This window comes from Phacochoerus africanus, chromosome 8, assembly GCF_016906955.1.
Source record: "Phacochoerus africanus isolate WHEZ1 chromosome 8, ROS_Pafr_v1, whole genome shotgun sequence".
NCBI lineage: Eukaryota > Metazoa > Chordata > Mammalia > Artiodactyla > Suidae > Phacochoerus > Phacochoerus africanus.
Genome location: NC_062551.1, coordinates 51,924,674 through 51,950,621, shown reverse-complemented (window position 1 = coordinate 51,950,621; position 25,948 = coordinate 51,924,674). Strand labels below are relative to the sequence as shown.

General features: G+C 48.8%; 1 protein-coding gene across 1 annotated transcript in view; it reads left to right on the top strand.

Moving 5' to 3' along the window:
* The first annotated feature begins 1,998 nt into the window (after positions 1-1,998).
* Positions 1,999-25,948, top strand: part of LOC125132422 (optic atrophy 3 protein) — a 48,066-nt gene continuing 24,116 nt past the window's right edge. The window contains exon 1 of the mRNA XM_047789636.1: positions 1,999-2,241. Coding sequence (XP_047645592.1) covers positions 2,100-2,241 — 142 coding nt within the window. The 5' untranslated portion in view covers positions 1,999-2,099. The remainder of the gene's footprint in view (positions 2,242-25,948) is intronic.

Sequence of the window (25,948 nt, the reverse complement as noted above, 5' to 3'; positions counted from 1 at the left end):
TAGGCCGGCAGCTGTAGCTCCAATTTGACCCCTAGCCTGTGAACCTCCATATGCTGTGCGTGTGCCCCCCCCAAAAAAAGCATTGTTCTAGGAGCTGAGGAAACAATGGTGAATTATACACACAAAAAAGCCATGTTCAAGTCTGGAAGTTTCTGAAACCCATCATGTGAAACCTCAGCACCCCTAGTAGGTCCTTGAGCCCCAGGGTAACACCCCCAGTGATCAGTAGAAGACCCTGAGCTGGAACTCAAGAAACTCCAGCCTCAGGAGTTCCTGTCGCGGCTCAGCGGAAGGAATCTGACTAGTATCCAAGAGGACGCAGGTTCCATCCCTGGCCTTGCTCAGTGGGTTAAGGATCCGGCGTTGCCTTGAGCTGTGGTGTAGACTGCAGACATGGTTCGGATCTGGCATTGTTGTGGCTGTGGTATAGGCCAGAGGCTGCAGCTCTGATTCGACCCCTAGCCTGGGAGCTTCCATATGCTGTGAGTGTGACCCTAAAAAGAGAAAAGAAAAAAAAAAAAAAAAAGTCCTGCCTCAGTTCCATCCTGATTATCCCCAAACTCTGGATAAATCCTTGTTGTCCTCTGGCCTCAGTTAGCCACTCTGTAAAATGGGGTGGGGGTTGGTCCCAAGTGGACCTTGAGTAGGTCCCAAGCTCCTTCACATCTTCAGTCCAGAAGGGATCCTTGGGAGGAGTGTTTTTATGGAGACTTGGCATTCTCATAATTTTTCTTTCCACTGTACAGCATGGGGGCCAAGTTACACATACATGTATACCTACTTTTTCCTCCCATTGTTGTGTTGCGATTGTCAGTAATTTAGAATATCGGGGTTCACACATGCCAGTATCATCAATATTACAGACGGAGAAATGGAGGTCCATCAGGGTCAGGGAAATGACAAAGGACAGACACTCAGGGAGTCAGAGTGGAAGCCGAGTAAAGCCCTGGGTCCCCCAACTCTGTGTCCTGGACGCTTGTTTCCTCCTGTACCCAACTTCTCTGCTCCTTGGACTTCCCATCTCCCTCTGCCTCTTCTAGAATCTCTCAATTACCCATCAGCACTCCACCATCCAGGAATTTCTCTCAACCCCTTCCCGACCTTGTTTATATGATTTTGCTCCCCTGCTGGGTAAGGGATGACAGTCTGGGACATGTCCTTAAACTCCTTCCTGAGCCAGCTCCCTAGGGACTCTCTGCCCCCCAATGGAGGAAGTGGGGCCGCTTGAGAACCGGTATAGTTTACTAGCCAAGACATCGGGGCTATCAACCTCTGCTGGCTGAGGGAACTTGTGCCACTCCCCTGGCCCCTCTTTGGGCCTCAGTTTGTCAATTACCTGGGAAAGGGTTGGGTTAGGGGCTTCTGGAGATGACACACACCCTCCGCTGGAGTTAGCAATGCTAATACCCGCACAGAAATAAAGGCTGTATATCGGGTGATAGGCACCATTCAAGGCACTTAACGTAGTTCGCCGTTTTTGTATTCAAGATCTGCATGCAAGCCTCACAACCACCCAATAAGGTAAATGGTCTTATGATTCACATTTTGTAGATGGGAATACTGATGCCCAGAGAGGTTAAGTCACTCGCCACACACAGCAAATAAAAGGCGGAGCTGGGAGCCCAATCCAGGTTTGTATGACTACCCGGCTAGTTTCCTACGCCCAGTGAGAGCTCTAACCTGCGGGGGAAGGTGTATTTAGGCCTCATTAGCCCTAATTAAGGACTAATTAAGACTAATTAGGACTGATTAAGAGATTCCTTTGGGCTGAGAAGCCGCCTAGGTACGTGACGTCACGGAGAAGCGCGGTGACATCAGCCAAAGTGGGCGTGGGAACCCATTTCCTCTCCCGGGAGCAGCCGTTTAACGTTGCCACCCTCTGACTGCCTCACTTCCGCTGTATATTTGCATATTCATAAGAACGGGACGGCAGAGCGCCGGCGTCAACGTGGTGACGTCAGGGGACGCCCCTGCAGTTCCCCACTGAGCGTACGCACGCACGTACGCACGCACGGCGACGAGCGGGCGGGGGAGGAGGGCGAGATCGGAGGCGCCCCGCCCAGTCAGCGAGGTTGCGCGTGCCCCTTGCGACCGCCAAGATGGTGGTAGGCGCGTTCCCTATGGCGAAGCTGCTATACTTGGGCATCCGGCAGGTCAGCAAGCCGCTTGCCAACCGCATTAAGGAGGCCGCCCGCCGAAGCGAGTTCTTCAAGACCTATATCTGCCTCCCGCCAGCTCAACGTGAGTCTGACCCTACGTCCCTCCAACCTTTCCATTCCCTAACCCCTCTCTGGTGGTTGCTCTGGCGATGGACTTTTGTTCGTGACCAATCACAGCCCGAACCGGCAAAGTCTTACAGCCAATAGGGAGGGTTCCTGGGAGAGGGGCGTGCGGGTAACCCAATAGTAAGAACCGGCGTGAGGTAGAGGGCGGGGCGGGGCGCCAGCGCGGGAGTTGGGAATACTAGCCAATAGAGGAAACGAGCGCGTGGAAACTGACATCTAGACGAGCCAATAATGTGGGGGATGGGAGTGATTTGGGCGGTGCATTCCAGGACTGAGAAGGGCTAGACGGGGAGCCGAGGAAAGAGCTGACGGGGTCATTTACCAGGTTGTCCTTAGGAGGGTTGGTTGCCAGGATCTCACCTGGCGTTTCAGTTTCCCTCCCTCTCTGGGAGGTGAGAGATGCTTCTATATCGTCTGTTTAGGACGTGAATTTGCCCCATTTGTTCTCCCGGGAAAAAGGCCTGGGTTAGGGGTGTGGCGAAGTCTGGGGTCGGGGGCATTGACCCGGGGAAATGTGGCAGAAGGGGTAATTTTACCTAGAATGGATATTTGTCCATCTGTTCATTATTCCACGCATACACCGTATTTGTCCGTTCATTCAGTGGGCAGGCCGTGCCGGCTTTTTTGCTGGGTACAGAGACACATTTATAACCTATCATTCATTGTCATCCCAGAGTGGTCAGGAGGGTGCGACGTCGAGCTCAGAGAGAGACCTCCTGACCCAAGGGCGCGGGGCCAGGAAGGCTGTCTAGAGGAGGGATACCTCAGAATGTGAGCTACTTTCAAAAGATCATCTATGTGCGGCCGTATGGGCCTGTGGGAGCATAGACTATGGAAATGTTATTTGCTGGGTTAGGGAACCACCGTTAATCCATCTATTAGTTCATTTACATAGTATTTTCTGAGCTTCTGCTCTGTGCCTGGTCTTGTGCTGGCAGTGCTGGTAAAACAGCAGGGATCAAGCGAGTGCCGGTCTGTGCCCTCGAGGTCAGAGTTCGGGGGGACAGACCCATCCTGCAAAGTGATGACCCAGAGTGGACAGAGCTTGGATGGGGGAGCTGACTGGATGCTTTACCTGACAAGGTGTTCAGGGAGGGCTTCCTGGCAGAGGAAGCCTCTGGGCTGGGAACTGAAGGGTGAGGAGAATTTCACCAGACTGGGACAGGGAAGATGCTGAGGGAGAAGACGAGCATGCGCAAAGGCCAAATGGCTCAGTGGAGCACACTTTTTTTCGTTAGAAGTTTGGGGGCTTAAAATTTGCTTTCCAGCAACTGTGGTGTGGGTTGGATCCCTGGCCCAGGAACTTCCACATGGCTGAGGGCGGGGGGGAATTGCTTTTCAGGGCTTGGAATTCTTGGATGTTGAGTGTTTAGTTGGTCCTCTTCCAGAGACAGATGTTGGAGTGGAAAAGTGTTGGACTTCAGTTCCTGAAGTGCTTTCCTAGACACTGGCTCACTGGACCCTCACACTGTTGTGTCCCTGTGTCAGGGGGGAAATGACTTCCCTCAATTTCCTGAAGAGGAAACTGAGGCCTCCAGAGCGGAAGGGAATTGCCGAGGTGGCACGTGGAGTTTGTGTCAGAGGCAGGACTTAACTCCTGTGCTCGGGATTCCCAGAGCGGGTTTCTGTTCCCTGCCACTGCCTTTCTTCCAGACACCGTGAAACGTCTTAGCATTGTGGTTTAGAAAGTGGCTTCTTGAGTCAGCCTTGCACGGGTTCTAATCTGGGCCACCCTCCTTCCCAGTGGTTTGGGGCAGGTCACTAACCCCTCTGAGCTTCAGCGTCCTCTTCCTACAGTGGGTGTTATATACTAGCGACATTTAATGGGCACTCACTTTGTGCCAGGCAGTGTGCTAAGCCCTTCATGGCATTAAATCCTCACCAGTTATTATGAGGTAGACACTGTCATTATTCCTATTTTGTGTATATGCTGCATATGCATTTATGCTGTAAATAATACTTATCTCATGGTGTTGTGAGGAGTAAATGGATATAAAATGTTAAATCAATGCGCAGTCCTGTGTTGTAGCCGTTGTGGACCCAGCTGAGAAAATACACACACACACAAAAAAATCTTTTTTTGTTGTTGTTCTGCTTTTTAGGGCTGCATCCGTGGCGTATGGAGGTTCCCAGGCTAGGGGTTGAGTCGGAGCTGCAGCTGCCGGCCTATGCCAGAGCCACAACAATGCCAGATCTGAGCCGTGTCTGCAACTTAGACCACAACCCATTGAGCAAGGCCAAGGATCGAACCTGCGTCCTCATGGATACTAGTTGGGTTCATAACCTGCTGAGCTACAACTGGGACTCCGAAAAAGCAAAAATCTTGTCTTTAGCGGACCTAATGTCTTGGTGTTGCGGGGGTGGGTGCGGGAAGGCAGACAATAAACAAAACAAATAGTTAAAATGTGAGGTATGTTAGCGAGCACTCACTGCTCTGGAGAAAACCTCAGAGATGCAGAGGGGTACTTGGGGGACGGTTGTGAAGCTTAGGTAGGATGATCAGGGAGACCTTGCTGCAAACATGGGGAGAGGAGGCAGCAAACTGAGAGGGTGTCTGGAGGGAGAACCTTGAAGCACAGAGGTTCTGCGCGTACGAGGGCCTGAGGCGGGCGTGTGCCTGGCCTGTTTGGCAGACGTGGAGGAAGCCAGTGCGGCCGAGCAGAAGGACTCCGTGGAGACTGAAGGCCGAGAAGGTGGCGGGAAGAGGGCCCTGACCTGGGGGCCAGGACTTGTGGACCACAGCACAGGCTTCGGCTCTGCTCCGAGTGGATGGTACTCACTGGAGGGCTGAGCAGAGGAGGGGCAGGATCTGAGCCGGATTTTAATGGGACCCTTTTGGCAGTCGTAGGCCAGGAGGGTGGGTACAGGGAGGAGTCCAGGTGGGAACTCAGTGGGGAGGAGGGCTGATTCCGGAGATGCTTTTTTCCCCAACTACTTCTTTTTAAAACTTCAAACCATCAGAAAAATTGAAAGAAAGGATGGTGTTGTCATCAGTTACCTGCCCTGCAGCACCTAGTTCACCCGAGGTGGCCTTCCACAGACCTGCTCTGTCTTCGCTGAGTGTGGACACACCATCTTTTTTTTTTTTTCCCTGAACAATTTGAAAATAAGTTTTGCACATGCTACTTCTCTCCTCAACATCTCTGCCTGTGTCTTCTAAGAACAGAGACATTCTATAGAACATAGAACCAATATCACCTACGCAATTTAACATTGAAAATGGTAATATTGATGGAAATGTTATTTAGTATATAGCTCATATTCTTGCCCCCCAAATATCCGTTTTAGCTGTTTGTTTTTTTACTTATTTTTGGTCATGCCTATGGCGTATGGAACTTCTGGGCCAGGGATCGAGCCCATACCACAGCAGTGACCCAAGACATTGCAGTGACAACGCTGGATCCTTTACCTCCTGAGCCACCAGGGAACTCCTCTGTTTATTACATGTAACCTGGGGTCAGCTCAAGGATCATGCGCTACATGGCTGTTTCATGTCCTTTATTTTTTATTCTATTTTATTTTTTTTAATGCCAAGAGAAGACTTTTATTTCAGCAAATAGGATGTGGTTAGTAGAGGTTTGGGAATGATAAAGTGGAAAGGGTGGAGCGCATGTCTTCTCCTGCTTCGTATCCTTTAATCTGCACCAGGCTCAGCACTCGAGCTCACTGCCTGTCTTTGTAAGTAAAGTTTTTTTTTTTTTTTTTGCTTTTTAGGGCCACACCCACGGCATATGGAGGTTCCCAGGCTAGGGGTCGGATGGGAGCTACAGCTGCCGGCTGACACCACAGCCACAGCAGCGCAGGATCCGAGCCATGTCTGCGACTTACACCACAGCTCATGGCAACGCCGGATCCTTAAGCCCCTGAGTGAGGCCAGGGATCGAACCCGCAACCTCATGGTTCCTAGTCGGATTCGTTTCCGCTGCACCATGATGGGAACTCCTGTAAGTAAAGTCGCTACCTGTCTTTGTAAGTAAAGTTTTATTAGAACACAACCCCTCCCGTTTGCATACATGTTGTCTATGGACACAGAGTTGGGTTTCTGTGGCCTAGAAATCTAAAAATATTTACTCTGTGGCTGGAGTCCCCATCATGGCTCAGTGGTTAATGAATCCGACCAGGAACCATGAGGTTGTGGGTTCGATCCCTGGCCTCGCTCAGTGGGTTAAGGATCCCACGTTGCCCTGAGCTGTGGTGTAGGTCGCAGACGTGGCTCGGATCCTGCGTTGCTGTGGCTGTGGTGTAGGCCGGCATCTACAGCTCCAATTCGACCCCTAGCCTGGGAACCTCCATGTGCCACGGGTAGGGCCCTGGAAAAAGACAAAGAGACCAAAAAAAAAAGTATGTATTTACTCTGTGGCTCTTTATAGAAAACTTTTGCTGGCCCTGTTCTATCACAGTATCCCTGTCCTTTCTTGTTTTTGTGACACTGACATTTGGAAGGGTCCGAGCCAGATTGGCCCATAGCGTCCTGCAAGCTGGAGTTTTCTGATCATTTCCTCTGATTTGATTCCCGTCGAGCGTACTTGGCGGGAATACCACAGAACACCTAGGGACATCGCCTCAGGGGGCCCCTGATGTCTGTTTATTCCGCCGTTTATTGTGGTGGTTAACTTGGATCCCTTGGTCAAGGTGGTGACGAGCAAGAGAACCTTGCCTTTTCCCCTTCATGATGAATAAGCCGTAGGTTTGTTTGGAAGGTAGCTCCGGCAGGATTTCCTGTGCGTTGGGTGTGACAGGAGGACGGGAGAAGGGGCAGGCGGGGCAGAAAGGACCAGGAGCTCCGTGTGGGACAGGTTTGGCTGAAGTCGTAAAGCCATGTCGGGCTGCACCGACTTCTCATCCTTCTAACTTCTTAAAGTCCGTTGTCACATTGTCTTCACACTGCTCCACTGCCCTCTGCCATGGCTGCTGGGCATTCTCCGGGGTCAGGCCTGCCCAGCTGACCACATGGCCAGCGTCTGTGCCTTTGGCTGAGGTTCTTTTGACACAGCAGGGAAGGCCAGGCTCTCGCTCTTCCCCCTGTAGGGGCTGGAGGGGTGGGTGTGTCTGCCTGAGGAAAGAAGCACAAATCATTGATGATGCTTTATACTGGGGAGGCACAGCTCTTTTTCTTTACTTTTTTTTTTCTTGGTCTTTTTGTCCTTTTAGGGCTGCACCTGCGGCACATGGATTTCCCCAGGCGAGGGGTCGAATTAGAGCTGTTGCTGTCAGCCTACGCCAGAGCCACAGCAACTCGGGATCCGAGCCGCATCTGCAACCTACACCATAGCTCACGGCAACACTGGATCCTTAACCCACTGAGCAAGGCCAGGGATGGAACCCGCAACATCATGGTTCCTAGTCGGATTCTTTTCTGCTGCACCATGACTAGAATTCCCCCCACTCTTTTTTTTAGGGCTGCACCCATGGCACATGGAAGTTCCCTGGCTAAGGGTTGAATCAGAGCTGCAGCTGCTGGCCTCCACCACAGCCCACACCAGATCTGAACATCATCTGCAACCTACACCATAGCTCACAGCAGCGCCAGATCCTTAACCTACTGAGCGAGGCCAGGTATCAAACCCACATCCTCAAGTTCTTAACCCACTGAGCCACAATGGGAACTCCCAAAAGTTCTTTTTCAACAAAGATTTCTGGGGGGCTGGGCGTCAGGGGTAAGAGGTTAGTGATGACAGGCAGGTTGGGGCCGTTCTTGGAAAGAATGCTTCTCGAGGGGCTATGGGAGGTCTCTGGGCAATGGGAGGGTTCCGGTTTGTTTCTGCTTATTCCTTTGCAGAACACTGGCCACTTTTCCAGTTTACTACTCTGATAGGAAGAATAACGGTCCCCCCAAAGATGCCCACGTCTTAATCCCAGGAACCCGTCGGATGTGTTACTTTACATTACAAAAAGGACTTTACCCATGTGATTAAATCGGGTGTTTGGGGGATGGATCAAGGCGCCCGGATTATGCAGGTGGGCCTGGTTTAATCACAGGGGGCCTCGTAAGAGGGGAGACAGGAAAGGGGCCGCTTAGAAGATACTGCCCTGCCCCCCCACCAAAAGGTGGGGGAGGGACCGTGAACCCCGGAAAGCAGGCGGACTCTGGAGGCTGGAAGAGACAAGGAAATGACCTCTCCTCTAGGTCCTGCCGAAAGGAGCTCTCCCTGCTGACACCTAGAGTTTAGTCTAGTGACCACCGGGTTGGACTTCTGGCCTCTGGAATTGTGGATAATGAATGGGTGTTGTTTTAAGCCACTATGTTTGTGGGCGTTTGTGGTCGTTTGTTATCAATGCAAAAGGGAGCTAAAAAGCTACCCGATTTGTTCAGGGGCTGGGATGATTTTTTGTAGGAGAGCTTAGCTCTGCGGTCATTCTTAGAAGTTTTGGCTTTGGAGTTGGTTTCAGTTTTCTTTCACTACGTAGCCGCCTGACCCGCAGCTCAAGGCCTTCGCTCACTGACTTTTCTTTTTCTCTCATGGTTTGTGGCTTGCCTGGGCTCAGCTGGGCAGTTCCTCTGTCAGTCTACTTGGTGGGCTCCCCCCTGGGGGTTTCAGGCAGAGGGCACCTGGGCCTGGAGTCTGCAGGGGGCTCAGCTGGGCTGTGGCAACATGCATTTCCCTCTCGCCCTCTGTGCTGTCTCCACGTGCTGTGTCTTGTGGTCGCCCAGGGCTCCTAGAAGCCGGATTGACCTGAAGGAGGAAGCAGGAGTTGTAGGCCGCTTAAGGGCAGGGGCTGGGAGTGCAGGCATCAGGTCCACCACCCTTGATTGGTCCAGGCAGCTCCGGCCCAAGCCAGAGTGCATGTGCGAGGGGACTACAGCAGGCCTGCTGTGAATGGTCACCAGGCAGCTCGCCACAGAGCAGACACTCTTGGGTCTGCATCTTGGCGCCACTAATGAGGTGTGTGACTTTGGGCAAGCAGGATGACCTCTCTGAGATTTTGAATGCACATTTATCAAATGAGGGTAATGGCAGCACTCACCTCCCAGGATTCCTGCGAGCATCCATGGCTTGGCCCTGGAGCCCGGGTATCTGGCTGTTGGTGTTGGCTGTGCTCCTCTGTACTTATCACATGTGGGCATTGCCATCCTGAGGCTGAGAACTCTGGGCAGATAAAGGCTCCCTGCTCTGCCACATTCGACGTGTGTCCCTGGCAAGTCCCTCTGCCTTTTTGTAGCTCCGTTTCGTGCTCTGGACAGTGAGTGCTCACCCCATGGGCCTGACAGGAGGACCTGTGGCATGTGAGCCCTCAGTGCAGGAGCTGAGTGGGGATGAGTCATCCAGAAGCCGGCCTCTGGCGCTGAGCCCTGCGTGTGAATCCCAGTGCTGCCACCTTCCGAGTGTCCCCGGGCAGGTTATTTAACTTCCCTGAGCCTTAGTTTTGTTGTCTGTAAATTGTACAGTTATAACTTCTATTCCGTGAGCTCAGATCCATAAAGCGTTACCCAGCGCCTGGCCCGTAAGTGCTGTGCGATTGTTTGTTGGGTGAATGGTGAGGTCAGGCGCCGCTATTATTTTGATTGTCGTCATCATCTTTTTTTTTTTTTTTTTTTTGCTATTTCTTGGGCCGCTCCCGCCCAAGAAATCATTAACCCACTGAGCAAGGGCAGGGACCGAACCCGCAACCTCATGGTTCCTAGTCGAATTCGTTAACCACTGCGCCATGACAGGAACTCCTGTCGTCATCATCTTAATACGGAATTTTCGAGTGCATTCCTTCTCAGGGTGCACTCCCTGGGGGCCCGTTGTAGTGGAGCAGTCAGGGCCTCCGGCTTCTAGACGGTGTCCGTCGTTCTTCCTCCATCTTCTCACCACCAGCAGGAGGGGCTGGGCATTCCAGGAACGTTTCTAACGAGCAAGGGGCAGTTTTTCCGCTTGTCTGGTCAGAAGCTGGGATTGGAGTTGTATCTCTGAGTACAGAAAAGTGAGAGCATCAGACAGAGAGGGGGCAGTCCGGCTGCGTGGAGAACCTCCTATCCCCTGATGCTTCCTGCAGTATTGAAAGCATCCTTCGAAGTGAATGGTTGAACGTGCAGGGAAGAAAAGGGACGCCTCCCCTCCTGGAGCAAGGAGAAAGCAAAAGCCAACAGCCGAGGAGGGGAGCGAGCGCTGCAGCTGCCTGGTACTCTGGCAACAAGGACAGATTCCTGTGGCCTCCGGGCAGAGGCTAAGCTCTGGGAAAGCTGGACCGGGGATCGCCTTGTGCACAACCAGTTCCCCGGGAAGGTACCTCTCAGAGCAGGTGAGAACAACAACAACAACAGACTCATCCTCAGAGTTCCCGTCGTGGCTCAGTGGTTAATGAATCTGACTAGGAACCATGAGGTTGCAGGTTCGGTCCCTGGCCTTGCTCAGTGGGTTAAGGATCCGGCGTTGCCGTGAGCTGTGGTGTAGGTCGCAGATGTGGCTCGGATCCCGCGTTGCTGTGGCTCTGGCGTAGGCCAGCAGCTACAGCTCTGATTCGGGAACCTCAGAAGCGGTCCTAGAAATGGCCAAAAAAATAAATAAATACACTCATCCTGCAAGAGCCACCACCTCAGATCTAGGCAGAGCTTGAAAGAGTCTTCCTCTGAGAATTTGCAGCCACTGACCATCCCTTGTGTGGGTTTACAGCTTGAATTATACTCTCTGAAAGGTCCTGAAGACAGTAGGCTGAGAATGAACCCATGTCCCTGGACCCCTAAGTACCCGGCCAGGACAAATGTAGTAAACGCTTCCGGGAGGAGCCCCCTGCTGCCTGGGCCTCAGCGAATCCCTTTGGGTGGAGTTCCAGCACGTATGAGCTCGTGGTAAAAACATTCTATGCTGGACAGAGAAGCAGGCACCATGATCGAGAGTCAGCAGACACGATGTGGCAGGATGTGAGAACGCTCAGATGTGGTTATAAATGAAAAGGATAAAATAGGAGGGATATAAAAACATGAATGCACACAATCAAAAACTACCGGGAAGTTGGAAAAAGAAGCAAATAGGATTTCAAGAAGTGACAGATGAAACAATTGAAGTCCTGAGCTCAGTAGGATGAAACAAATACCAGATTGAATACAGCCGCAGAGAGGATTTTTGAGCTGAAAGGCAGATGACCTGAAGGTGAAAAATGTGAGATTTGTGGGGTGTTCTCCTTAACTGTCCAGGAGGGCTACCTGCAGGCCCTGGTTGGATCCATCTGGGGAAGGAAGGGCTGGACATTTTTATTTTTATTTTTCTCCAGACAGGATCCCTGTGTGCCTGAGCGTTTGAAAATCACTATCCTGGAGTCTATTTATAATCTCCAGAGCACTACAGCATTTATATCACATGACAGCAAGCTGCTGCGTGTGACCTCCAGTTTTATTATGCTCTCCTATTAAGGAAATTTTTTTTTTTTTTTGCTATTTCTTGGGCCGCTCCCGCGGCATATGGAGGTTCCCAGGCTAGGGGTCCAATCGGAGCTGTAGCCACCGGCCTACACCAGAGCCACAGCAACGCAGGATCCGAGCCGCGTCTGCGACCTACACCACAGCTCACGGCAACCCCGGATCGTTAATCCATTGAGCAAGGGCAGGGATCGAACCCGCAACCTCATGGTTCCTAGTCGGATTCGTTAACCACTGCGCCACGACGGGAACTCCAGGAAATTTTTTTTTTGTCTTTTTAGGGCTGCACCCGTGCCATATGGAAATTCCCAGGCTAGGGGTCAAATCAGAGCTGTAACCACTGGCCTACACCACAGCCACACCAAAGCGGGATCCGAGCTGCATCTGCGACCTATACCACAGCTCATGGCAATACCGGATCCTTAACCCACTGAGCAAGGCCAGGGGTCGAACTTGTGTCCCCATGGATACTAGTCAGGTTCGTTAACTGCTGAGCCGCAATGGGAACTCCCAGGAAATATTTTATTTTGACCATTCTCTCCTAGTATGAATGTGTGTGTATATAATGTGAGTATATATATATATATATATATATACTTATTTATGAGTCATGTGTAGTGCTGACATATTCACTACTCTCAATATATTATGTGCATTTAAAAACATTCAAAAATTGGAAGGGATGAAATTAATATTTAGAAAATAAAATGTTTGGAGTTTCCTGGTGGCTTAGCAGTTAAGGAGCTTATATTGTCAATGCTGTGGTGCAGGTTCCATCCCTGGCATCCCTGGCCCAGGAGCTGCTGCATGCTGTGGGTGCTGCCAAAAATTTTTTTTTAAATAAATAAAAATAAAAAGTTTGTTTTATGTATTCATAGCCCCCCCCATCAAATATTTTTGCTCCCACTAAAAATCTATTTTTATACAGGCATTGTTAACTGCATTTGGAAACTCTTGGTGTAGCCCTCTGGGAGTGTTTAGTTTTGACATTCTTCAGGCATGGCTGTCACAGCCGGCAAAGACCTAACTAAGGCACAGAGATCCAAGTGAGAGAATTCTGTTAACTGCATTAATCCCTCTGCTGGTTTTTAATCCCACCCTTCACATGCAGAGGCGTTTGTTGGAATTTGCTCATGCTGGCATTATTAAATCTTCAGTCTGTACTTTCCAAGCAGGAATCCTTAAGAAGCCCCTGTGTGAGGACTGGTAGATTTGCAACCTGAGCATGTCCTTGGGGGTGGAACATCTCTGTGCCCGGGCTGCAATGCGGCGAGCAGACAGGAGAGGGCGCCCGTGTCAGTGTTTCAGCCTTTAGGTCCAGCCCCTGGGGATGCTGGCACTTGCCGCCTGAGAGACACACCAGAGACGGGGTCCATAGTCCACTTCGGAGTATCTCTGTGTGCCTGGTAAAGCTTTCTCCTTCTCCTCTTCCTCCTCCCTTTCCTTTCTCCTCTTCCTTCATCTTTTATGTCCTCTCCTTTCCCTTTTTTCAAAACTAAACATAACCGGGAGTTCCCTGATGCTCTAGTAGTTAAGACTCGGGGCTTTCACTGCAGAGGCCCGGGTTCAGTTCATGGTCTGAGAAGTGAGAAACCACACCAAGCTGCTGCACTCTGCGGCCAAAAAAAAAAAAAACAAAACAAAATCCAAACCAAACAAAACATAACCAGAAGTTCTGCTATTTTCTTCTTATGTTCCAGAGAAACACCTTGTTACCCCTCTTTGTTCATCTGTCCTTGACTCTCTGTGATCCGTTCCTTAGAGGCCTCCCAGCATGTGCTCCTGTCTCTAACTGGGGTCCTACCCCTCGTTTCTAGCTTCTTGGTTCCTCCTCTGTTCCTGCTGCCCCAGCTTCAGCTGACCCCACCTCAGGCCCCTAAGCTTCCTGTAGCTGGAGAATTTTTCAGAGCCCCCCCAAACACTCGTTTTTCCTAAGGGATCTTCTAGCTTCCAGAGCCGCCTCGGTCCTACCTTTGATGAGCACACAGCCCCTGCAGCTACCTCTGCTGAGGGCCTCGTGTGCCCTGGATTCCGTGCTGAGTGCGTTGCCATTCTTAACTCTTTACTTTTTAAAACTGAAGCAAATTTTATCTTATTTTGGGGCTTTAGGGTGTTTTTTCCTCTGAAGTTTTTGGGGGACCTACTAAATTTACAGAATATACACTTACTGTTGGGGAAGAAGGAACAAGACACAGCAGTTTGTGCTCATCTGTGCTTAGTTGAAAACCCGGCCCATACATCTGAATCAGACCTCAAGAATGTTTATTGTTGGTGGAAGGTGGCTCTGTGGTTGGTTTGGTGGCTTGGTGATGTTATTAGGGACCTGAGGACTCTTCGCCTCTTCCACCTTGGCGTTCAGCCAGTAACTCCCCTCAAGGCCTCAGAGAGGCTGCTGGTGCTCCAGGCATCCTGCCTTTACCCTGCAGTGCCCAAAGGGAGGAATTGTGTGTGTGTGTGTGTGTGTGTGTGTGTGTGTGTGTGTATGTGGGACTTGGGTTACAGGGAAGTGAGAGAAAGATGTTTAAGGAGAAAAGTCTTTTCTCAGAAGCCCGCAGGGGACTTTCCTTACTGCTCATTGGCCAGAATTGAGTCGCATCCCACTCTTTGCTGTATGGGAGGTCAGGCGGTGACTATAGCTTCTAGACTCTAATGGCCACAGAGGATGGAATTGATAAGACAGTACAGAAGGACCTTACATTTAGAAAGTGGGGGATCAGGAGGCACTCTGTTCCGCAGAACAAAGGTGCCTAGGCTTTAGACCTATGATTTTTACAAGGAAGGTGATGAGATTATTATCATGGGATTAATGATGGCGACAAGATTAGTGGGCAGGGACAGGCTAGGCAATAACGAGATTATCTTCTCTGGTGATATCAAAGGGGGTATCCTTAGGACATAGTGCAGCTGTTTATGGGAGACTCTGTCCTTTAGAACTCTGCGTCCATAGATATTTGCCTTCTGCGGAGCTCACCTGTTCATGGTCTCCAGCATCTCCCCCTTTTTTATTTATTTGTTGCATAAGGATGGTCACTGTAAATTTTGATCGTAGGGCATTCCTCCGTTTCTGTGGATCAGTCCATGATTCTGCAGACCATGTCCACAGCAGGTCTCCGAGATGAGCGGCCGCATTCAGGGGGTGGGGGGTCTGTCTCCATTGTCCTGGGGACCTATTAGTCCAGCCCTTTTTTTATATATATATATAGAATAGGGGCGATGGTCTTCTCTTCTGTAGCTACTGCTTGCTGGTTAGGGGCGATGAGGGCTGGGTGGCTGGGTGGCTGGACATGGTAGGTTCCTGCTACGGTTGATGGGAAGAAAAGAAAAAAGATTAAATGGAGGTTTGGAATTTAGGTTGATGCTGTTCTGTCAAAGGAGGAGTGTGGTTTTAAGTAACAGGAGCTATTGGTCCTCATACGTGTTGTCACCTCTCCGTTGTTATAAGAGGACACCTTTAAAATGTAAGGTTGCAGCTGCCCGCTGATGCTGCTCTGACAACAGCTGGTGACATCAAGTCTGACAGGGCACAGAAACCTTAAGTTCGCAGCAATACAGAGACTTGCCTAACATTACTCCCATAATATTTCCCAGTATCACCTGGGCCATCTGACCCACAGCGGCTCCATTCTGCCTTGTCTCTCTAACGCCCAAGGCAGATGAGGAGTTCTGTTTCTCTAGATTTGAGAAGATGCAAGAATTTGGGCCCATAAACATACGTATACTCCAACTGTCCGAAGGCCTGTTCCGTCAGTGTTCCCAGCTCACAGAGGGCCTCCCTCCTGGTCTCCACGCTGAGCTCTGCGCAGGGGGCGCTGCGGGTCGGCAGCTGCCGTGACTCATGTTCTACTCCATGTAGAGGCTGATGCCAAGTGCCAAGCTTCAGTTCACGGTGCTCGCCCATGGTCGTGTATTTGACCATGGTTTCAGGAGGCACATCGTGACCATTTCGTCCCATGGACCTAGGAATGAATATTCCCAGATCTGGCGAAGCTTTCGCTGATAGGCAGCTCCATGTACTAATACTGGGCTAGGCCTTATTAACAGTGGGGAAAAGTCTCTGGACCCCCTTCTTCCTAGTCTGTTATGGTCCAGGAAAATATACGCTCTTGTTGCATTTTCCCAGATCTAGAGATCACTGACCTCAGATGGAACCGTATGTCATTTTATCAGAGACTCAGCTACAAATTCGGCAATGCAAGAAATAGCAATTTTGTGAGAACAGTTAATAAAATATAGATAGCAGTATTAGTGGAGTCATCATCAAAAATTTAAGTGAGGCGCTTTCATCCTGTTAACATTAGACAAAAATGTGTTTATGGTCTGGGTCAGAGCAGGTATGAACTGGCCTGGTGAGGGGATTCCACCTAGTAACATCAATAATAAGAGCCTTGGAGGGGAGAAACCCACCAGAGTAAATCAGAAGTAAAACCAGGAGTTCCCGTCGTGGCGCAGTGGTTAACGAATCCGACTAGGAACCATGAGGTTGCGGGTTCAATCCCTGCCCTTGCTCAGTGGGTTAATGATCCGGCGTTGCTGTGAGCTGTGGTGTAGGTTGCAGACGCGGCTCGAATCCCGCGTTGCTGTGGCTCTGGTGTAGGCCGGTGGCTACAGCTCCGATTGGACCCCTAGCCTGGGAACCTCCATATGCTGCAGGTGCGGCCCTAGAAAAGACAAAAAGACCAAAAAAAAAAAAAAAAAGAGGAGTTCCCATCGTGGCGAAGTGGTTAACGAATCCGACTAGGAACCAAGAGGTTGCGGGTTTGGTCCCTGCCCTTGCTCAGTGGGTTAATGATCCGGCGTTGCTGTGAGCTGTGGTGTAGGTCGCAGACGCGGCTCGGATCCTGCGTTGCTGTGGCTCTGGTGTAGGCCGGTGGCTACAGCTCCGATTGGACCCCTAGCCTGGGAACCTCCATATGCCTCGGGATCAGCCCAAGAAATAGCAAAAAAAGACAAAGAAAAAAAAAAGAGTCAGGTGTGACGATCTTGGGATAGTGGTCCATTTCTGATGTTGTCTTCTTTATGTCCATGCATTGGTGTTTTTCTTATGAGAGCCTTGTTTTAGGGTGAGTTAGAAGCTTGGTAGTCCTCTCTATGGACCAGTCCAATACAGAGGCCCTTCTTGGGTGAGAAATATAAATTTAAGCGTTAATTTTCTTCACCCCTTCATATGGGACTTAAGAACGCCTGATAAGAAACTTTTTATCTAGGCTGGAGACAACCCTTTAAATGATACTTTTTCCAGAATGTATGTATATTCCCCTGCTTATCATGGGACATCTGATATTCGCCCAGAGACAAATTACAACAATCAGCTTCAGAGGCAAACTTAGATTATTTTTCTTAATCATTCAGTTAAAGTTTGTGATAATGTAACATAGTGGCAAAGAACTATTAGGGTGGTGAGTTTTAAACAGGAAACACTAATCTCAATATACAAAACTAGAATAGGAATCAAAGCACTCTTTTTCTTTAAAAGTACCCTCGTTATTACCAAGTATAGCCAAATTAGGACTGTAGAAAGTCTACCCCAAATGGAAAACACATTTTCTAACTATATGTTTTCCATTATTGGCATTGCCAGGGAGCCGGGAAGAACCAAGAGGCTGTCTTGGATTTCCCATAGCCCTGACTTAAGAAAACCTTTTGACAGAGACCGAATCCAAATTCAAGTTTTGCACTAGCTTTCTTTTAAAATTAGTTTACTGAGGGGAGTTCCCGTCATGGCACAGTGGTTAACGAATCTGACCAAGAACCATGAGGTTGCGGGTTTGATCCCTGGCCTTGCTCAGTGGGTTAAGGATCCGGCGTTGCCGTGAACTGTGGTGTAGGTTGCAGACGTGACTTGAATCTGGCATTGCTGTGGCTCTGGTGTAGGCTGGTGGCTACAGCTCCAATTGGACCCCTAGCCTGGGAACCTCCATATGCCGCGGGAGCTGCCCAAGAAATGGCAAAAAGCCAAAAAATAAATAAATAAATAAAAATAAAAAATAAAAATAAATAAAATTAGTTTACTGAAATTTTAAACTTAGCCCCAACCATGCACAAAATTCTTCTCATTGTTCACTTCCCACAAACCTTCCATTACTTTTCATATCCATATTATTCTGTCCTCTATCTTTCCATTGAAAATAACAAGCTCCAGGACAGACTCTTTTCTCTTAATAAAATGCAGTTACCTTCCTCCATTAAACCCAGGTAGAGTAGGTATTATACCTAATGTTGATGACTCTAAAGACATGTCTATATTAGATCAACAAACTTTAATAGTAACGGCTAATATAATGAATATCGAATACTGAATTTTTTTGTAGTTCACAGTGAACCAAAAATTTACTTGATTTTTTTGAGAATTTATGTAAGCACTTAATTTCATTTAAGCCAATTAAGTAGAGCGCTTTATGAATTAATTTTGGCCATGTCATACAAACAACACATACAAAGACACAAACAAGCAAAACAAAGACCTTATATTTCTCTCTCTTTCCCTTTTTTTTTTGTCTTTTTGCTATTTCTTGGGCCGCTCCCTCGGCATATGGAGGTTCCCAGGCTAGGGGTCCAATCGGAGCTGTAGCCACCGGCCTACACCAGAGCCACAGCAACGCAGGATCCGAGCCGCATCTGCGACCTACACCACAGCTCACGGCAACGCCAGATCATTAACCTACTGAGCAAGGGCAGGGACCAAACCCGCAACCTCTTGGTTCCTAGTCGGATTCGTTAACCACTGCGCCACGACGGGAACTCCATATTTCTCATTTTGAAGTTTCAGCCACGAATAAGGTACATCTGTGTAAAACCTGTCAGTTACAAGAGAGATTGGATTCAAATTTATGCTCCCAGGAGGATTCCGAAACATGCCTTCCTACGCCCCATGTGGAAGAAACACCCCAGGCTGATGGGCACGGTTCGACACTCTGGGTCCATGGTACCCTCTCCTGGAAACCACGGCTTCTAACATTTCCTTTCTCTTAGACTCTGTTACCTGAGCCTCTGACTCTCTTAACATACATTTAAGTAATTGAATATAATGTTTAGTTTCCTGTGATTGATTCTGCCCCATTGTCATCCTGGTTTAGTTTTCTCCTTGCCACTCACTTGCACTCTCTGCACTCTCGTCTCTGAGTGCAAGGCTACCGCTTCCGCCACTGTCTGTAATTTCACCTCTTCCTGCTCGTGGCGACCTTCTCTTCCAGCCCCACGTTGGGCGTGGGCGCCACTCTGCCATGCCCAGTGCTGCAGGGCAAGGGGAATTCTGGAAGAGGGACGGCGGTGTGACAGAACACGCAAGACTCTTACATTTAGAAAGTGGGGACCTGGAGGCACTCTGTTGCAGAACAAAGGTGCCTAGGCTAAAGCCACAGATTTTTATTAAGGAAGGTGATACGATTATTATTATTTTTTTTTTTTTTGTCTTTTGTTGTTGTTGTTATTATTGTTGTTGTTGCTATTTCTTGGGCCGCTCCCGCGGCATATGGAGGTTCCCAGGCTAAGGGTTGAATCAGAGCTGTAGCCACCGGCCTACGCCAGAGCCATAGCAACGCGGGATCTGAGCCGCGTCTGCAACCTACACCACAGCTCACAGCAACGCCGGATCATTAACCCACTGAGCAAGGGCAGGGACCGAACCGCAACCTCATGGTTCCTAGTCGGATTCGTTAACCACTGCGCCACGATGGGAACTCCTGATACGATTATTATTAATGGGATTAATGATGGTGCCGAGATTAGTGGGCAGGGACAGGCATAGGCAAAGACGAGATTATCTTCTCTGGCAGATATCAAAGGGGGTGTCCTTAGGACATAGTGCAGCTGTTTATAGAGTAACCTGGTTAATGCATAAGTCCTTTATCTTGTCTTTGAAGGAGACTCTGTCCTTTAGAACTGTGCTCCATAGATATTTGCCTTCTGTGGAGTTCAGCTGTTCCATGGTCTCCAACAGCATGATATAAAGCAGCATCAATAATTGCAAGCGCTAAGGTTGTGGTAGTCTTTCCGGTGGTATGTTAATTTGTTCTCACCACACCCTAAGAAGTAGATCCATCATTAAGGTACCTAAACAGATGAAGAAACTGAGAGGAGATGTTTGGTAACCTGCCCAAGGGCACCCGGGGACTGAGTGGTAGAGCTCAGACCAGACTGGTCCAGTTTGCACCCACCTGCTCAACCCCATTCCCAGTCTGCAGGCAGCCATGCTGAGTCTCCCACTAGACAGTCAGCTTATGCACCAGCCTTGAATGCGCCAACATTCCTGCAAGCCAGGGATTATGATCCCTATTTTAAAAAGAGGACACAGAGGTGCAGAGAGGTCGAGAAACTTGCCTGAGCTCACACAGCATCTAGGTCGCAGAGCCAGAGATTGAATCAAGGAACACCCAACTCCAGAGCACACTAAGCTCTTAGCCTCTTTGTTAGCTGCTTCCCTTGTGCCTCCAAAGTTCCCAGATGCCATCTGTACTAAGGTGAGTTGTACAGACTCTCCATAGCTGGGCAGGGAGTAGAAGTGGGATTATTTTCTGGGAATAAGGATATGCTTTAGTTCATTAAATGGCTATATAATTGACTCATTCAACATATGGTTTTTTTTGTGGTTTTTTTTTTTTTTCTTTTTAGGGCCAAACCCATGGCATATGGAAGTTCCCAGGCCAGGGGTCGAATTGGAGCTGCAGCTGCTGGCCTACACCACAGCCACAGCAACTCGGGATCCAAGCCACATCTGCAGCCGATGCAGCAGCTTGTGGCAACATCAGATCCTTAACCTGAACGAAGCTAGGGATGGAACCCACATCCTCATGGATACTAGTTGGGTTCTTAACCCACTGAGTCACAACTCCTCAGAAACTCCTCAGCATATCTTTATTTAGTGCCTGCTGTGTGCCAGGAGCTATTCTAAGAAGTACGACTAACACCAAAAAAGGCAAAAGTCCCTCCATGCGTGAAGCTCACATTTGAAAGTATTAGTTACCTGCCTAGTGACCCCAGGGCACCGAGAGGTCCTTCTTCCCACGGTGAATCTCAGTGGTCCAGCTTAGGTCACATCCCCATCCCTGGGCCAGTCCCTGTGGCCTGGGGAATGCAGTGCTCCAATTGGCTGGACTGAGGGGCAGAGTTACCCCCTGCCAAATCCTTTGGACCCAGAGTCCGGGAGATGGGATTCCCCAAGATGCTTAACAGATGGAGCCAGTGGTGTCCACTCTGGTGACTGGTGCTCTGTACATCACCGCCATCTCCGGAGGCGGTAGAGGGGGGTGGGGCTAGGTTTTCTGGCAGAAGCTCGAGTCCTGCCTGTGGCACCGCAAGTCTGTGAACACCTGGAGCACTGTTGGGGCGAGCTTTCAATGGCCGGAGCGCATCCAAGATCGGGCACCCAGGCCAGGGACTGGCTCAAAGCTATGTTGACTCTAAATAGTGGTTTCCTAATGATGATAAGTTTGCATTTATTACGCTTTCTGTGATCTCAACAAATGATATTAACTACCTTTCTTAGGGAGTTTATAGGATCGTCCTGGTTTTATGAGTGGGGAAATATCTCAAGAGAGCAGCAAGTTCCCCCAGGGAGCACAGAATCAGAAATCAAGGAGCTCTCGGAGTTCCCGTTGTGGCGCAGTGGTTAATGAACCCGACTAGGAACCGTGAGGTTGCGGGTTCGATCCCTGGTCTTGCTAGTGGGTTAAGGATCTGGCATTGCTGTGAGCTGTGGTGAAGGTCGCAGACTCGGCTTGGATCCCCCGTTGCTGTGACTGTGGTGTAGGCCAGTGTCTACAGCTCCGATTAGACCTCTAGCCTGGGTACCTCCATGTGCCATGGGAAGCAGCCCCAGAAAAGGCAAAAAAAAAACAAAAAACAACACACAAAAAAGGAGCTCTCTTGTGACACAGTGGGTTAAGGATTCAGTGTTATCACTGCAAAGGCTCAGGTCACTGCTGTGGCATGGGTTCAATCCTTGGCCCAGGAACTTATGCATGCTATGGGTGTGGCCAAAAAAAGCCTTTCTTACCTCACAGTTTCTGAGAATTAGGAATTTAGAAGTGGCTTAGTTGAGTGGCTCGGAATCCCTCAAATTGCAGGCTCCCCAGGCACTGGAGGATCTGCTTCCAAGGTGACTTGCTCACATAGTTGTTCATAGAAGGTCTCAGGTCCTCACTGGCTGTTGGCCAGAGGACTCGGTTGCTTTGCACATGGACCTCTCCTTAGGACTCTCCATGACCTAGCAGCTGGCTTCCCCCAAAGAGAGTAATCCGAGAGTTAAAGTGACCAGACTGAAGATGCAGTGTCTTTATAATGTTTGGAAGTGATATGCTAGGACTCCAGTCACATTCCGTTGATGATACAGACCGACCCTGGTGCATTGTGGGAAGGGACGATACAGAGGCATAAATACCAGGGCACAGGGATTGTTGGGGCCGTCGGGGAGGCTGGCCACCACAGTTCTGTTACTCTCATGAATTATGAGCTAAAACTGCCACGTTTTTGGAGTTCCCATATGACTCAGCAGGTTAAGGGTCTGACATTGTCACTGTAGCGCCTCAGGTTCAATCCCTGGCCCAGGAACGTCTGCATGTTCCAGGTACGGCCAAAAAAATTCCCTGTGTTTTAAAAAATATTAAAATAACCATCTTATATTCCTATATAAACGCCACTTGGTCATGCTGTATTATCCTTTTCATATATTTCTGACTTTGATTTACTAATATCTTCCCAAAGGTTTTTTGTATCTGTGGTCGTAAGTGATATATGCTGTAACTGTTTTTCTTGTAATGTCTTTCTTGGGTTTTAATATCATGGTTTTGCTGACTTCATAAAACAATTGGGAAAATGTTCCCTCATTTTCTATTTCCTCCAAGATTTTGTGTAAAATTGGAATTATTTCTTCCTTAAATATTTGATTAAAATTTTTTTTTTTTTTTGTGGTCATTTTAGAGCCGCACCCATGGCATATGGAGTTTCCCAGGCTAGGGGTCAAATCAGAGCTGTAGCTGCCGGCCTACACCACAGCCACAGCAACGCCAGATCCAAGTCACGTCTGCGACCTACACCACAGCTCATGGCAACACCAGATCCTTAACCCACTGAGCGAGGCCAGGGATCAAACCCGCAGCCTCATGGATGCTCCTCGGATTTGTTTCCACTGAGCCATGACAATTCCTGTTTTTCCTTTATTCTTGATCACTAATCCTGCTAGTGGTTTATTGAAGTATGTTTCAAAGAATCACCTATTAGCTTTGTTATTTTTCTCTCATTTGTCTGTTTCCTGTTTCATTGATTTCTTCTCTTATCCTTATTATTTTCTTCTATTTACTTTAGGTCTAATTTGCTCTTTTTAAATTAGAATCCTAGGTTATTACTTTTTAAATCTTTCTTCTTTTTTTTTTTCTAATACTTTTTTTTTTTTTTGTCTTCTTGCCATTTCTTGGGCCGCTCCTGCGGCATATGGAGGTTCCCAGGCTAGGGGTCTAATTGGAGCTGTAGCTGCCAGCCTATGCCAGAGCCACAGCAATGCAGGATCTGAGCCACGTCTGCGACCTACACCACAGCTCATGGCAACGCTGGATCGTTAACCCACTGAGCAAGGGCAGGGACTGAACCCGCAACCTCATGGTTCCTAGTCGGATTCGTTAACCACTGCGCCACGACGGGAACTCCTAAATCTTTCTTCTTTCCTCAATATAAGCACTTAAATATAAACTTCTCTCTAAACACTACCTTAGATGTATTTCATAAAATTTGACATGATGTATCTTCATTGTCATTCAGTTCTGTATTTTCTCTGGTTTCTCTTGTGATTTCTTCTCTGGCCTGTGGGTTATTTAGAAGTGAGTTTTCTAGTTTTCAAATATTGGGGCCTTTTTAGATTTCTCATTGTTATGGTTTCTAATTTAATTCCATGTGGTCAGTAGTCATGCACGTGGTAGAAAAATTCGGGTGATAAAAAGGAAATATGGTGAAAAGTACATACATTTCTCATTCATATCTGCCTGCCTGTCTTCGTTCTTTTCTTAGTTCATTAAGAAAATGGAGTTCGGGAGTTCCTACCGTGGCGCAGTGGTTAACGAATCCGACTAGGAACCATGAGGTTGCGGGTTTGATCCCTGACCTTGCTCAGTGGGTTAAGGATCTGGCATTGCTGTGAGCTGTGGTGTAGGTTGCAGAAGCGGCTTGGATCCCAAGGAAACAAATGCACCAGTATTCATGAGGGTGCAGGTTCGATCCCTGGCCTCGCTCAGTGGGTTAAGGATCTGGCATGGCCTTGAGCTGTGGTGTAGGCTGGCAGGTGCAGCTGGGGAATCTCCATATACTGTGGGTTCGGCCCTAAAAAGCTAAAAAAAAGAAGACATAATTACCATATGCCTACTCCTTACCAAGCACTGGGAATACAGCTGTTTAAAAAGAAACTCAAGTCTCTGCTGCCCTTTAGAGTTGAGATTCTCCTAGTAAGAGACAGGTATTAAGAAAGTAAATGTATTGTGTTAGGCGGTACTAAGGGGAGAGTGACGTAGAAGGACTAGGCGTACTCGGTGGGAGAAAGCAGCTGCTCTGTTAGGGTGGGTTTAGGAAGCCCTCTCTGAGGAGGGCATTGTTTGATTAGAGACTGGAAGAAAATGAAGAAGTACGGATATTTGGAGAAGCATTTTGGGCATAATGCAGAGGAAGTGCAAAGGCTCTGAGGCTAGAGCCTGCCCGCAGGTTCCAGGAACAGAAAGGAGGCCTGCGTTGCTGGGGCACAGGATGGTGGAGGAGTAGGAAGTCACCGCCAAGGTCACTCCCCAGCCACCTTCCAGAGGTGTTCTGTGCGGAATCAGGGGTGTTCCAGGTGTGCATATGTTTAACTCACGTAAAAGGTTGTATACTATTCACCTTGTTTTGTTTTTTGCCCGATTTTTTTTCCTCTTACCTGCATACTTTGAAAATTCATCCCATATCCTTTTTTTTTTTTTTTTTTTTAAGGGCCTCACCTGCAGCATATGGAGGGGTCAAATCGGAGCTGTAGCTGCCAGCCACAGCCATGAGGGATCCTTAATCCACTGAGCGGGGCTAGAGATCAAACCTGCGTCCTCATGGATGCGAGTCAGATTCGTTTCCGCTGCGCCAGGACGAGAACTCCTCCAATTGTTTCTCATAGCAGTTGATACTTGGCGTGGTTGTTCCAGGCCCCTGCTGGTGGACATTTAGATTATTTCTGGGCTGTGCTGTTGCACAGAATGCTGCCACCAGTAATCCATCCTGCGTGGCACTTGGCAGGCAGCCTTGGTGCTGTGGTGTGTGGATTCACCACACTTCCGCAGGGAGGGTTTTCGGGGAATCCTTTGAGGAGCCCCCGCTTTACCTGACTTGCCCAAGGAAGCTGCTGGGTTTCGTCCCTCCTCCCTCCCCTGTCCTCTGGCTCTGCTCCCAAGAAAAGAGGGCAGATCTCCTTCCCCTTCCCAGTGGTACCTTATTGCCCCAGGTATAAACAACCAGGCTAACAAGGGAGCCATTTGATGGTATTGGCAAGACTGCTTCCCCCAGTCCACCTCATTAAGGCATGTATCTACAGCCAAGGGATTTTTATTTTTTCTATTATAGTTGATTTACAATGTTCTGTCAATTTCTGCTGTACAGCAAAAAAAAAACCCTTACTCTTTATGCTTCATAGTTACGCATCAGATTGTATTAGTGTGATATATGCCGCTTTGATCAGTGATAGGGTAATAATTGTAATGGTGACTCAGAGAAACATTTAACGTGATCACATGTAATAAAAAGTTTGAATTTGGAGTTTCTGTTGTGGCACAGCAGAAACAAATAACCATGAGCTTGCGGGTTCAATCCCTGGCCTTGCCCAATTCGACCCCTAGGCTGGGAACCTCCGTATGCTGCCGACGAGGCCCTAAAACCCAAAAATAAATAAATAAATAATAAAAATTTTGATTTTAATTTATGAGCACATTTTTTGCTGCAGAGAAATATAATAGAACATTTGAGCATAAAAATATGTTAGGATACACTGTTGTTGCAAAAGCAGAATGTAGGTGGAACGTCATAAGAGTAAGGACCGATGCAAGCTCCTTTAAGGAAGAGCCAGTTGGTGTATTTTCTGCTGCCCCTGCAACACGTGGAAGTCCCCTGGGCCAGGGACCGAATCTCAGCTGCAGCTGTGGCCTGTGCCACAGCTGTGGCAATGCTGGATCCTTATGCCAGGCTGGGGATTGAACTTGTGCTCCCTCAGAGACAACGCTGGGTCATTAACCTACTGCGCCACAATGGGAACTCCCAGCGGATTTCTTTTAAAATATCATCTCTCATATGTCAAAAGTTATGCTCTTTACATTAAATTTAGGATGAAAAAAAA